This window comes from Mesoplodon mirus, assembly GCF_964341445.2.
Source record: "Mesoplodon mirus genome assembly, chromosome: 1".
Taxonomy (NCBI): Eukaryota; Metazoa; Chordata; class Mammalia; order Artiodactyla; family Ziphiidae; genus Mesoplodon; species Mesoplodon mirus.
The window spans coordinates 27,850,137-27,863,410 of NC_138976.1; the positions used below are offsets into that span (position 1 = coordinate 27,850,137).

Consider the following 13,274-nt stretch of genomic DNA (forward strand, 5'->3'; position numbering starts at 1 on the left):
ATGGAAATAAAAACAAAAATAAACAAATGGGACCTAATGAAACGTAAAAGCTTTTGCACAGCAAAGGAAACCATAAACAAGACAAAAAGACAACCCTCAGAATGGGAGAAAATACTTGCAAACAACGCAATTGACAAAGGATTAATCTCCAAAATATACAAGCAGGTCATGCAGCTCAATATCAAAAAAACAAACAGGGCTTCCCTGGTGGCGCAGTGGTTGGAGGTCCGCCTGCCAATGCAGGGGACGTGGGTTCGTGCCCCGGTCCGGGAGGATCCCACATGCCGCGGAGCGGCTGGGCCCGTGGGCCATGGTTGCTTGGCCTGTGTGTCCGGAGCCTGTGCTCCGCAATGGGAGGGGCCGCAGTGGTGAGAGGCCCACATACCACCAAAAACAAACAAAAACAACAACAACAAAAAAAAAGTCCAATCCAAAAATGGGCAGAAGATCTAAATAGACATTTCTCCAAAGAAGATATACAGATTGCCAACAAACACATGAAAGGATGCTCAACATCACTAATCATTAGAGAAATGCAAATCAAAACCACAATAAGGTATCACCTCACACCAGTCAGAATGGTCATCATCAAAAAATCTACAAACAATAAATGCTGGAGAGGGTGTGGAGAAAAGGGAACCCTCTTGCACTGTTGGTGGGAATGTAAATTGATACAGCCACTATGGAGAACAGTATGGAGGTTCCTTAAAAAACTAAAAATAGAACTACCATGTGACCCAGCAATCCCACTACTGGGCATATACCCCGAGAAAACTGTAATTCAAAGAGTCATGTACCACAATGTTCACTGCAGTGCTATCTACAATAGCCAGGACATGGAAGCAACCTAAGTGTCCATCAACAGATGAATGGATAAAGAAGATGTGGTACATATATACAATGGAATATTACTCAGCCATAAAAAGAAACGAAATTGAGTTATTTGTAGTGAGTTGGATGGACCTAGAGTCTGTCATACAGGCTGAAGTAAGTCAGAAAGAGAAAAACAAATACCGTATGCTAACACATATATATGCAATCTAAAAAAAAAAAAAAGGTACTGAAGAACCTAGGGGCAGGACAGAAATAAAGACGCAGACATAGAGAATGGACTTGAGGACATGGGGAGGGGGAAGGGTAAGCTGGGACGAAGTGAGAGAGTGGGATGGACATATATACACTACCAAATGTAAAATAGATAGCCAGTGGGAAGCAGCTGCATCACATGGGGAGACCTGCTCTGTGCTTTGCGATCACCTAGAGGGGTGGGATAGGGAGGGTGGGAGAGAGACGCAAGAGGGAGGAGATATGGGGATATATGTATATGTATAGCTGATTCACTTTGTTATAAAGCAGAAACTAACACACCATTGTAAAGCAATTATACTACAATTAAGATGTTAAAAAAAAAGTGAACACACACACACACAAAAAGAGTAGAAAACCATAAAAAAAAAAAAAAAGAATCCGCCTGCCAATGCAGGGGACACATGTTCGAGCACTAATCCTGGAAGATCCCACATGCCGCAGAGCAACTAAGCCTGTGTGCCAGAACTACTGAGCCTGCGCTATAGAGGTGGCGAGCCACAACTACTGAAGCCCACGTGCTCAGAGCCTGTGCCTGGCAGTGAGAGAAGCCACCGCAATGAGAGGCCAGCGCACCACCACAAAGAGTAGCCCCTGCTCTCCAAAACTACAGAAAACCCATGCACAGCAACGATGCAGCCAAAAATAAATAAAATAAAATAAATAAATTTAAAAATAAAGAAGAAATCAACTCATCAGCACCTGATTCTATTCATGATTGTTTTACAAGCCAGGGGATTCCGTGGTTCATTTTTGGTAATTTTTTCCCCTAAGAATTGCTGTAATTGTAAACTGAAATATTTTAGAACAGGCAGAGCTCTAAGTTTATATTTCTAAAAATATAAACGCCTCAGTTTATGATATTAGATTAAGTGGAAGCCATTTTTCCCTTTCCAAAGTCAAAGCGTACCATTCGCAGTCCTCCTGCCTTCTCTTGCCATAACTTCCTTCTTACAAGAAGAGGTCAAAAGCATTGTTCCATGAAAATCAAGTGGAGGCTGGTAAAGCATCCTATTGCTTCTGTATTTCCAGAAATATCTGCTCTTCTCAGAGACAACTGGTAACAACTGGAATAAGGTGTTTCCTGAGAAACTTCTGGATCTCCTTCCAAGAACGTTCTTGTGCAGCTACATGTAGGATCACCTCTCCTCCCCAGTGCATGAAGAGGTGGAGGTTGGAGATCCTAGAGGCACAGCACAGTGGGGAGTAGGGGGGCTCCATCAGGTGGCCTACCCCTGGGTAAGACAGCAGGGTCCAGTCGTTCTTCCCATGTCTCCTCAGCTGTTCTGTGGCTTGCTCTGCGTATACTTTGCTGTTGACATTCATATCTTCTTCTCCCACAATGAAAAGGAAATGTCCCTGGGGCTTTTCAATAGGGAGAAAAAAAGTCTCACTGGCTTCAGCTCTAATAGCCTCAAAAATGTGCTGTAACTCTACTAATCCTAAGGTACTGATGGATAGTGAATGAGGAGAGAATGGCCAGAGCTGATTTATGTGACCATGATATACCTGTGGAATGTCAAGAATAAAGTTGGGTCCGTTAATAAGTGCGGCAGCTGTGACTTGCTTTAGGTGAATAGCCATGGAGAGTCCAGTCTCTGCTGTTTTGGACATGGAGACTACCCTAATACCCAGGCTAAGGACCTGTAATAAACAAAAACCCCAATTAAATACAATCCGGAGACCAGAAGGGGGAGCTCTCACACCCTGCAACAACAGCAGAGCCCAAAAGATAGAAAGACTGCTCTTCTTTCCAGGCAAGGACTCAGCCAGTGAAAAGCCTTGGGCTCTTTGTTTGCAGTAAGCCCTCCCATCTTCCTTTTCCCCTCCAGAAAATCCTTCTCCTTCCCTTGCTGTGCAGGGACTTGCACATGCTTCACCATGGTTCCAGACCCCAAATTGCAATCTCAGCTGATCCTGAATAACTCCGTCTTTGCTGGAGAAATATCTGGCATTCTATTTGTTTTAGAGCAACATTTGGTGGCTCATACAAGGACCAGAGGAGACCCCCAAAGGTTCTAGGGCTGGCGAGCAAAGAGTTGCAGTATCCATGGTTGAGCCCTTTATTGCTCACTGCTTCTCTCGCTGACCCTGGAGTTTGAGGGTACATCTTTCTCCTGGATTCGAGCCCCTGTGGTCTGTGGAATAAGAACGCTGTCTGCCACATCAGTAAACAAAAGATGTTGTGGCCATCAAGCCATCAGTCATTTACAGCCGCACCTGCCCACCCCCAACCCCCCCATGGAGAGCCCTGAGGGAACTTGGGATGGAAACAAAGAGGATGCTGGCTTTAGATAGCTGAGGTGCATATCAAAGGAATGATTTCAGTGAGCCCAGACTCTTGCATCTTCCTGTACATAGAAAAGCACTAAATTCATTAACTTGAGATGTCTGGTTTTCTTTAATTAATAGTAATCTTTTGATGTACCAGGTTTTTGTTGCAAAACTCCTACATATCCTGGCTTCTCCTTTACCTCTTCAGAGCAGTCCCTTTGAGCTATCTGAGAGACTGCTCCTGGGCTTAAGTCCTCAGTTTGTCTGCCACAAAAACATAATTCTCAAATTTGAGGTTGTGCTTTTCTTTTTTCTTCTCTTCATTTTTCTTTTTTTTTCAGTTGACACCTCTTTGCATTTGAAGCTCTTCAGGCTGTGTGCGGGATCTATTTTAAAGTTTCATTCTTTCTGGTTAAAGCCTTGCTCTGTATGCAAGTACTCTTTTGGCACTTCAATCTGATTCTGAGATCAGACAGTTTCAACTGAAATTGGCTGAGAAGCTGTCAGCTGAGTTCCTTCAGGTACAGGGGCTGTTTCACTGAAACTCAGTCAGTTCAGCCATCAGCCCTTCCTTTGGAATAGGAGCTGTTCCATGGGAACTAGCTGAGAAGCCTTTGGCCTGGCTCCTCCAGGACCAACCTGTTCCCTTAGAACTGGCTGGTATTAGGCCTGCAGACTCTGTGAATGCAAGCTGTTTAAATTGAGCTGTAAATTGTTTAAGCTGTTGGAAAATTATTGTTTTACTCTAGAGAAAAATCTCTGAGAAAAGGGATCCCAGTTATATAAATATTTTGAGGGCACCTCCCCTCCCCCACACTGAGACTCTAGCCAATTTTATATTTAAAAACCTTGGTTCTTCCTCATGCAAATTTCTAACTAAATGGACTGACCTGACCACAGGCAATTTAGAATATCAATGGCCATTATGGGTAATTTTGAAATCCCTGAACTTAATTTTCTTAAAACCAAATTGGATTACAAGAGCTCAAAAATCTACAGAACTGAACGGAATGTCTATTCTGACTGCTATTTTGAGGTAATGGAATAAAATTTACGTTTTGAGTCCAGACAAGAAAATTCAAGCATAACATAGTCCCTGTATGTATTGGGCCCTCCCTATGTGCAATATGCATCTGATTATACATTAAGCAAATCGCCTCAAAGCAGGAATTCCTGCTTGACCATAAAGATCAACATTTTCCCTTCTTCATACACTGGCAATGTAACTCCTTGAAAGATAACATTCTTTTTTTTTTTTTAACGTCTTTATTGGAGTATAATTGCTTTACAATGGTGTGTTAGTTTCTGCTTTATAACAAAGTGAATAAGCTATACATATACATATGTCCCCATATCTTCTCCCTCTTGTGTCTCCCTCCCAACCTCCCTATCCCACCCCTCTAGGTGGTCACAAAGCACAGAGCTGGTCTCCCTATGTGATGCAGCTGCTTCCCACTAGCTATCGATTTTACATTTGGTAGTGTATGTATGTCCATGCCACTCTCTCACTTCGTCCCAGCTTACCCTTCCCCCTCCCCATATCCTCAAGTCCATTCTCTATGTCTGCATCTTTATTTCTGTCCTGCCCCTAGGTTCTTCAAAACCACTCTTTTTTTTTTTTTTTAGATTGCATATATATGCGTTAGCATACAGTATTTGTTTTTCTCTTTCTGACTTATTTCACTCTGTATGACAGACTCTAGGTCCATCCAACTCACTACAAATAGCTGAATTTTGTTTCTTTTTATGGCTGAGTAATATTCCATTGTATATATGTGCCACATCTTCTTTATGCATTCATCTGTTGATGGACACTTAGGTTGCTTCCATGTCCTGGCTATTGTAAATAGCACTGCAATGAACATTGTGGTACATGACTCTTTTTGAATTATGGTTTTTTCAGGGTATATGCCCAGTAGTGGGATTGCTGTGTCATATGGTAGTTCTATTTTTAGCTTTTTAAGGAACCTCCATACTGTTCTCCATAGTGGCTGTATCCATTTACATTCCCACCAACAGTGCAAGAGGGCTCCCTTTTCTCCACACCTCTCCAGCATTTATTGTTTGTAGATTTTTTGATGATGGACATTCTACTGGTGTGAGGTGATACCTCATTGTGGTTCTGATTTGCATTTCTCTAATGATTAATGATGTTGAGCATCCTTTCATGTGTTTGTTGGCAATCTGTATATCTTCTTTGGAGAAATGTCTATTTAGGTCTTCTACCCATTTTTGGATTGGGTTGTTTGTTTTCTTGATATTGAGCTGCATGACCTGCTTGTAAATTTTGGAGATTAATCCTTTGTCAGTTGTTTCATTTGCAAATATTTTCTCCCATTCTGAGGGTTGTCTTTTCATCTTGTTTATGGTTTCCTTTGCTGTGCAAAAGCTTTTAAGTTTCATTAGGTCCCATTTGTTTATTTTTGTTTTTATTTCCATTTCTCTAAGAGGTGGGTCAAAAAGGATCTTGCTGTTGTTTATGTCATACAGTGTTCTGCCTATGTTTTCCTCTAACAGTTTGATAGTGTATGGCCTTACATTTAGTTCTTTAATCCATTTTGAGTTTATTTTTGTGTATGGTGTTAGGGAGTGTTCTAATTTCATAGTTTTACATGTACCTGTCCAGTTTTCCCAGCACCACTTATTGAAGAGGCTGTCTTTTCTCCACTGTATATTCTTGCCTCCTTTATCAAAGATATGGTGACCATAGGTGCGTGGGTTTATCTCTGGGCTATCTATCCTGTTCCATTGATCTATATTTCTGTAATCTGTATCAGAAATCTATATTTCTGATCTATATTTCTATATTTTTGTGCCAGTACCATACTGTCTTGATTACTGTAGCTTTGTAGTATAGTCTGAAGTCAGGGAGTCTGATTCCTCCACCTCCATTTTTCTTTCTCAAGATTGCTTTGGCTATTCGGGGTCTTTTGTGTTTCCATACAAATTGTGAAATTTTTTGTCCTAGTTCTGTGAAAAATGCCAGTGGTAGTTTGATAGGGATTGCACTGAATCTATAGATTGCTTTGGGTAGTAGAGTCATTTTCACAATGTTGATTCTTCCAATCCAAGAACATGGTATGTCTCTCCATCTGTTTGTATCATCTTTAATTTCTTTCATCAGTGTCTTATAGTTTTCTGCATACAGGTCTTTTGTCTCCTTAGGTAGGTTTATTCCTAGGTATTTTATTGTTTTTGTTGCAGTGGTAAGTGGGAGTGTTTCCTTAATCTCTCTTTCAGATTTTTCATCATTAGTGTATAGGAATGCCAGAGATTTCTGTGCATTAATTTTGTATCCTGCTACTTTACCAAATTCATTGATTAGCTCTAGTAGTTTTCTGGTAGCATCTTTAGGATTCTCTATGAATAGTGTCATGTCATCTGCAAACAGTGACAGCTTTACTTCTTTTCTGATTTGGATTCCTTTTATTTCTTTTTCTTCTCTGATTGCTGTGACTGAAACTTCCAAAACTATGTTTAATAATAGTGGTGAGAGTGGGCAACCTTGTCTTGTTTCTGATCTTAGTAGAAATGGTGTCAGTTTTTGGACTATATATCTTTGGTGAACTTTACATAAAATATCAGTGTGCCATTTTGATGTATGATCCTTTGTTTTGAGAATATAACTGTGCCTTTGACTTCTAAACAAGCGGAACAGTCCTCAAAAGGAACAGTCCTTTTCCTTTCTGAAAGACTGTCCTCTGGGTTAAAATCCTCAGGTTGGCTTGAATAAAATTCTCTATTTCTCCTTAAGATCAACTGTTGATTAATTTTTCATCCATAGTGACTTCCTAACATTATCAGGAGTCTAAAATTGCCTCTCTGCAAAATAAGATTTTAAGATTAACTGAGGCAAATGAATGATTGAAAAAGATAAAATGGCTCCTGAAGCCTCAAACTCTTCTTTGGCTTCTTCGTCTCAGCCTTTGCCTCTGATGCCGTCTTGTCTCCCTCCCTCACTCATGCCCAGACTCTGCCCCGGGCACCATCTTCTTCCTTCCCTTCAAAGCCACCTACACTGCCTTTATACCCTCAATTTATTCATACGAATTCTCTTACCAAATTCCCTTTTTTTCTGAAACTCTCCCCATACCCTTTTTCTCTGAACTTATCAGAGCCAGTGCCTTTAAAACTAAGCCTTCTGAGGATGCAAAGGCTTTATTTTTTATATTTCCTGAACTAAAGCTGAACTGTGAGCCATAGTCAAAGATTTTCCCAAAGTAACCAAAGATCCTCACAGATTTGGTAAGTAATTTAATGTAGTCATTCAAACTTATCAACCTGGTTTTTCTAACATATATCTACTAGTTCATATGCTTGTCAGTGAAGGCCAGGCCCAGCATTAGATGAAAACTCCTAATTGGGAAAATCCTGAAAGTTCCCTCTGATGGAGAAAATTTTCACACATTGAGGTATGGAGAAGTCATCTCGGCTTATACATTGTTCAGCTTGGACTTTGTGTGAACTAAAACAGCCTGTCAAACACACACAACACATCTGCTTTAACCATTAAGGTAAAGAATGTCTGTTTTGAAGATAAGGATAAAAAACTCCCTTCTTATGACATACATATTAACACTCCCTCAAAGATAACGTTCACTTCCCAGACACCAGGGTCCTGTTGTCTCACTCTCTATATACTAAACCTGTCTCTCCTGTGGATACTTGAAGGAATATACCCCTGTCGTGTTTGATATATGTTCTTTGCTCTGATAAGGTATATGACTATGCTAAAAACCGTGCTTCAACTGAGCAGTTTCTTAGAGTTATCTGAGAGGCTGTCTCCTGGGCTACAGTCCTCAGTTTGGCAAATAAAACTTTTCTATTCCTATTACAGATTGTTTATTGATTATTTCCATCAACACCTAAGAGTAAAACATGGAGACCAACCTGCTAACTTACATATGGTCAAGCTTGGGCAATTGCTAGGTGACTTTTTCAAAACCTGTTGATTGGAACAAAATTCAGGCTTTTACCTGAAAACCTGATGAATCTGCTCATGACTATTACAATCGACTTCAGATTATCTTTAAAGAAAATTCTGATCTTCTTTTAGAGGTTGATTCCACTCAGATAGCTTTAAACTTTATATTTATTAATGGGCTGAACCAGGACCATTCCCTTCTAGTAAAAAGAACCAGGATGGGATGGGAAACTAGAGTTTTCCACTCCAGAGTCTAGTGAATCTGGCAAACCAGCTGTCTCTCACTCTAAATGAGTCACCTCAATGAAAAACCACTGAAATTCTTAATCTTCAACTCCAGCAAATGAAGGTCCCTAAATGAAACCAAAACCCTCCCAGTTTGCCACAAAGAGCTATTGTCACAAAGAGTCAGGATGTCAGAAAAAAGATTGTTACAAATTTAAGCATTTTAGGCACCTTCTGCCCTCTAACCAGTCTTTCCAATGTCCTCTGAATTCTCAACAATGGGGCTCAGGGGGACTACAGGGGCTCTTCCTAATCTTCCCACTTAATATAATTGGAGAAACATTTCTCCAGATTGGGGATGAATCTCTTCCAGTCCTAACTGACAATGAAACCACAATCTTGGTACTCAATGCCACTACTACAAAGCAGTCCCTGCCTTGGAGTACTAAAACAGTTCAAACAGTGGGATCTCTAATGAACCCCAAGAGCTTCCTATCTCTGAACATATTCCCTTTTGTTTAGGCCCTTTGAGAGATACACACCCTTTTCTCCTTAGTTCCTCTGCCCTTATCCATTTATTAGGTCAAGACTTCTTAAAGAAGTATCCATGGCAGAGTTTCTTTATCTCAAAGGGGGGTAATAATTCTAGATTTGACAATAGTCATCAAAGTAACCAAACATGTAATTTAAATCACCCTTTGACATCTTTAATTGCTTCAGCTCTGACAGTCCTAGAGCTGATTCTGAAAACTCTTGATTATTTGTCCCTATTGAATCAGCTACCACCCTCCTACAGACAAAATCTCCACCTGATATTGGCAAAATTTACAGCATGCCTCCCATCATGATTCAGATAAGTCCCTCAAAACTTCTTCCCAGAATTAATCAATACCCTATAAGTAAAGAAGCCCTTCAAGGCATGAAGCCCATAATAGAAGATTACAGGTCTCAAGACATCATTATCCCTTGTACTAGTCTTTCTAATACTTCTATTTAACCTGTGAGAAAACCTAAGGACCCAGGATGGAGGTTCATCCAGGACCTCCAAGTAATAAACAACACTGTTATCCCTCGACCCCCTGTTGTTCCTAACCCTCGTATGTTACTAACATCCATTCTCACTGGAAGTGAATTCTTTACTGTAATTGATTTATGCAGTGCATTCTCTAGTATTCCAGTTGACGAAGCCAGCCAATAACTTTTGCCTTCACTTGGGAAGAAAAACAATTCACTGGGACACTAATGCCTCAGGTTTAACTGAGTCCTTATTTCTCAAATCCTGAAAGCTGATCTGGATGATATAAATTACCCTAGAGGTTCTATTTTGTTGCAATATGTGGATGATTTGCTTCTTTGCCCTCCTTCTCAAGCCTCCTCATAGGAAGACAGCATCCACTTGCTAAAGCTTTTAGCCTCAAAGGGACATAAAATTACCAAAGAAAAACTGCAGTTTGTCCAAACCCAGGTTTGATATTTAGGGCATCTGATATAAGAACAAGAACTACACCTATATCCAGATAGACTTTATAGTGTCCTAAGTTTCCCAAAACCCCAAACTAAACACTATCTGTGACTATTTCATGGGTTAGTTGGTTATGCTGAAATGAGATCCGAAATTTCCCTCTTATGGCCAAACCTCTGTATGTTTTATTCAAGAACAACAACTCCAGCCCAATTTAATGGGAAAAATCAGATGACGTAGCTTTTAAGGCCTTAAAGGAGAGTTTGAAGAACCTATCTGCTCTGGGGCATCCCAATTATCAGATTCCCTTTTTCCTTTTTGTATATGAAAAAGAAGGAAATACCCTTGGGGTACTCATCCCATAACACAGGGACCACCATTGACCCATAGGTATTATAGCCAGCAACTGGACCCTGTAATATGGGGATACCTGCCTTGCCTTAGAGTCATTAGGCCCCAGATCTTTCAGTTAAAACCACTGAGAGAGAAAGGAGAAGATGGCAGAAGAGTAGGACACGGAGATCACCTTCCCCCCCACAGATACATCAGAAATACATCTACACGTGGAACTGCTCCTATAGAACACACACTGAACGCTGGCAGAAGACCTCAGACCTCCCAAAAGGCAAGAAACTTCCCATGTACCTGGGTGGGGCAAAAGAAAAAATTAGAAACAGAGACAAAAGAATAGGGAAGAGACCTGTACCAGTGGGAGGGAGCTGTGAAGGAGGAAAGGTTTCCACACACTAGAAGCCCCTTCGCGGGCGGAGACTGCGGGTGGCAGAGGGGGTAAGCTTCAGAGCCATGGAGGAGAGCGCAGCAACAGGGGTGCGGAGGAGCAAGCGGAGAGATTTCCGCACAGAGGATCGGTGCCGACCGGCACTCACCAGCCCGAGAGGCTTGTCTGCTCCCCGCCAGGATGGGCGGGGGCTGGAAGCTGAGGCTCGGGCTTTGGAGCTTGGATCCCAAGGAGAGGACTGGGGCTGGCTGTGTGAACACAGCCTGAAGGGGGCTAGTGCGCCACGGCTAGCCGGGAGGGAGTCCGGGAAAAAGTCTGGACCTGCCGAAGAGACAAGACACTTTTTCTTGCCTCTTTGTTTCCCAGTGCGCGAGGAGAGGGGATTAAGAGAGCTGCTTAAAGGAGCTCCAGAGACGGGCGCAAGCCGCGGCTATCAGAGTGGACCCCAGAGACGGGCATGGGACACTAAGGCTGCTACTGCAGCCACCAAGAAGCCTGTGTGCGAGCACAGGTCACTATCCCCACCTCCCCTGCCGGGAGCCTGTGCAGCCCGCCACTGCCAGGGTCCCGTGATCCAGGGACAATTTCCCCAGGAGAACGCACGGCACGCCTCAGGCTGGTGCAACGACATGCCGGCTTCTGCCGCAGCAGGCTCGCCCCGCATCCGAACCCCTCCCTCCCCCCGGCCTAAGTGAGCCCGAGCCCCCGAATCAGCAGCTCCTTTAACCCTGTCATATCTCAGCAAACAACAGGCGCCCTCAGGTGACCTACACGCAGAGGCGGGGCCAAATCCAAAGCTGAACCCCAGCAGCTGTGCGAACAGAGAAGAGAAAGGGAAATTTCTCCCAGCACCCTCAGAAGCAACGGATTAAAGCTCCACAATCAACTTGATGTACCCTGCATCTGTGGAATACCTGAATAGACAACAAATCATCCCAAATTGAGGACATGAACTTTGGGAGCAAGATATATTATTTTTTCACCTTTTCCTCTTTTTGTGAGCGTATATGTGTATGCTTCTGTGCGAGATTTTGTCTGTATAGCTTTGCTTTCACCATTTGTCCTGGGGTTCTGCCTGTCCGTTTTTTTTACTTTTTAAAATTTTTTCCTTAATAATTATTTTTTATTTTAATAACTTTATTTTATTTTATCTTACTTTATTTTATTTTATCCTCTTTCTTTCTTTCTATTTTTTCTCCCTTTTATTCTAAGCCATGTGGAGGACAGTCTCTTGGTGCTCCATCCAGGTGTCAGGGCTGTGCCACTGAGGTGGGAGAGCCAACCTCAGGACACTGGTCCACAAGAGACCTCCCAGCTCCACGTAATATCAAACGGCAAAAATCTCCCAGAGATCTCCATCTCAGCTCCAACACCCAGCTTCACTCAACGACCAGCAAGCTACAGTGCTGGACACCCTATGACAAACAGCTAGTAAGACAGGAACACAGCCCCAACCATTAGCAGAGATGCTGCCTAAAATAATAATAAGGCCACAGACACCCCAAAACACAACACCAGACGTTGACCTGCTCAACAGAAAAACAAGATTTAGCCTCATCCACCAAAACACAGGCACTAGTCACCTCCACCAGGAAACCTACACAACCCACTGAACCAACCTTAGCCACTGGGGACAGACACCAAAAACAATGGGAACTACGAACCTGCAGCCTGTGAAAAGGAGACCCCAAACACAGTAAGATAAGCAAAATGAGAAGACAGAAAAACACACAGCAGATGAAGGAGCAAGATAAAAACCCACCAGATGTAATAAATGAGGAGGAAATAGGCAGTCTACCTGAAAAAGAATTCAGAATAATGATAGTAAAGAGGACCCAAAATCTTGGAAATAGAATAGACAAAATGCAAGAAACATTTAACAAGGACATAGAAGAACTAAAGAGGAAACAAGCAATGATGAACAACACAATAAATGAAATTAAAAATACCCTAGAATGGGCTTCCCTGGTGGCACAGAGGTTGAGAGTCCGCCTGCCAATGCAGGGGACACGGGTTCGTGCCCCGGTCCGGGAAGATCCCTCATGCCGTGAAATGGCTAGGCCCGTGAGCCATGGCTGCTGAGCCTGCACGTCCAGAGCCTGTGTTCCGCAACAGGAGAGGTCACAACAGTGAGAGGTCCACGTACCGCAAAAAAAAAAAAAAACAACTCTAGAATGGATCAATAGCAGAATAACTGAGGCAGAAGAAAGGATTAGTGACCTGGAAGATAAAATAGTGGAAATAACTACTGCAGAGCAGAATAAAGAAAAAAGAATGAAAAGAACTGAAGACAGTCTCAGAGACCTTGGGGACAATTAAACACACCAACATTTGAATTATAGGGGTCCAGAAGATGAAGAGAAAAAGAAAGGGAATGAGAAAATATTTGAAGAGATTATAGTTGAAAACTTCCCTAATATGGGAAAGGAAATAGTCAATCAAGTACAGGAAGCACAGAGAGTCCCATACAGGATAAACCCAAGGAGAAACATGCCAAGACACATATTAATCAAACTATCAAAAATTAAATACAAAGAAAACATATTAAAAGCAGCAAGGGTAAA

At 42.1% G+C, this 13,274-nt stretch overlaps 1 protein-coding gene across 1 annotated transcript in view; it reads right to left on the bottom strand.

The window, feature by feature from the left end:
• Nucleotides 1-1,461: 1,461 nt before the first annotated feature.
• LOC309806704 (bile acid-CoA:amino acid N-acyltransferase-like) overlaps nucleotides 1,462-13,274 on the bottom strand; it is a gene marked incomplete at its 5' end in the record, with an annotated part of 43,033 nt that continues 31,220 nt past the window's right edge. Inside the window, one exon of the mRNA XM_082625655.1 lies at nucleotides 1,462-2,730. Within this exon, the coding sequence (XP_082481781.1) occupies nucleotides 2,134-2,730 (597 nt within the window). The remainder of the gene's footprint in view (nucleotides 2,731-13,274) is intronic.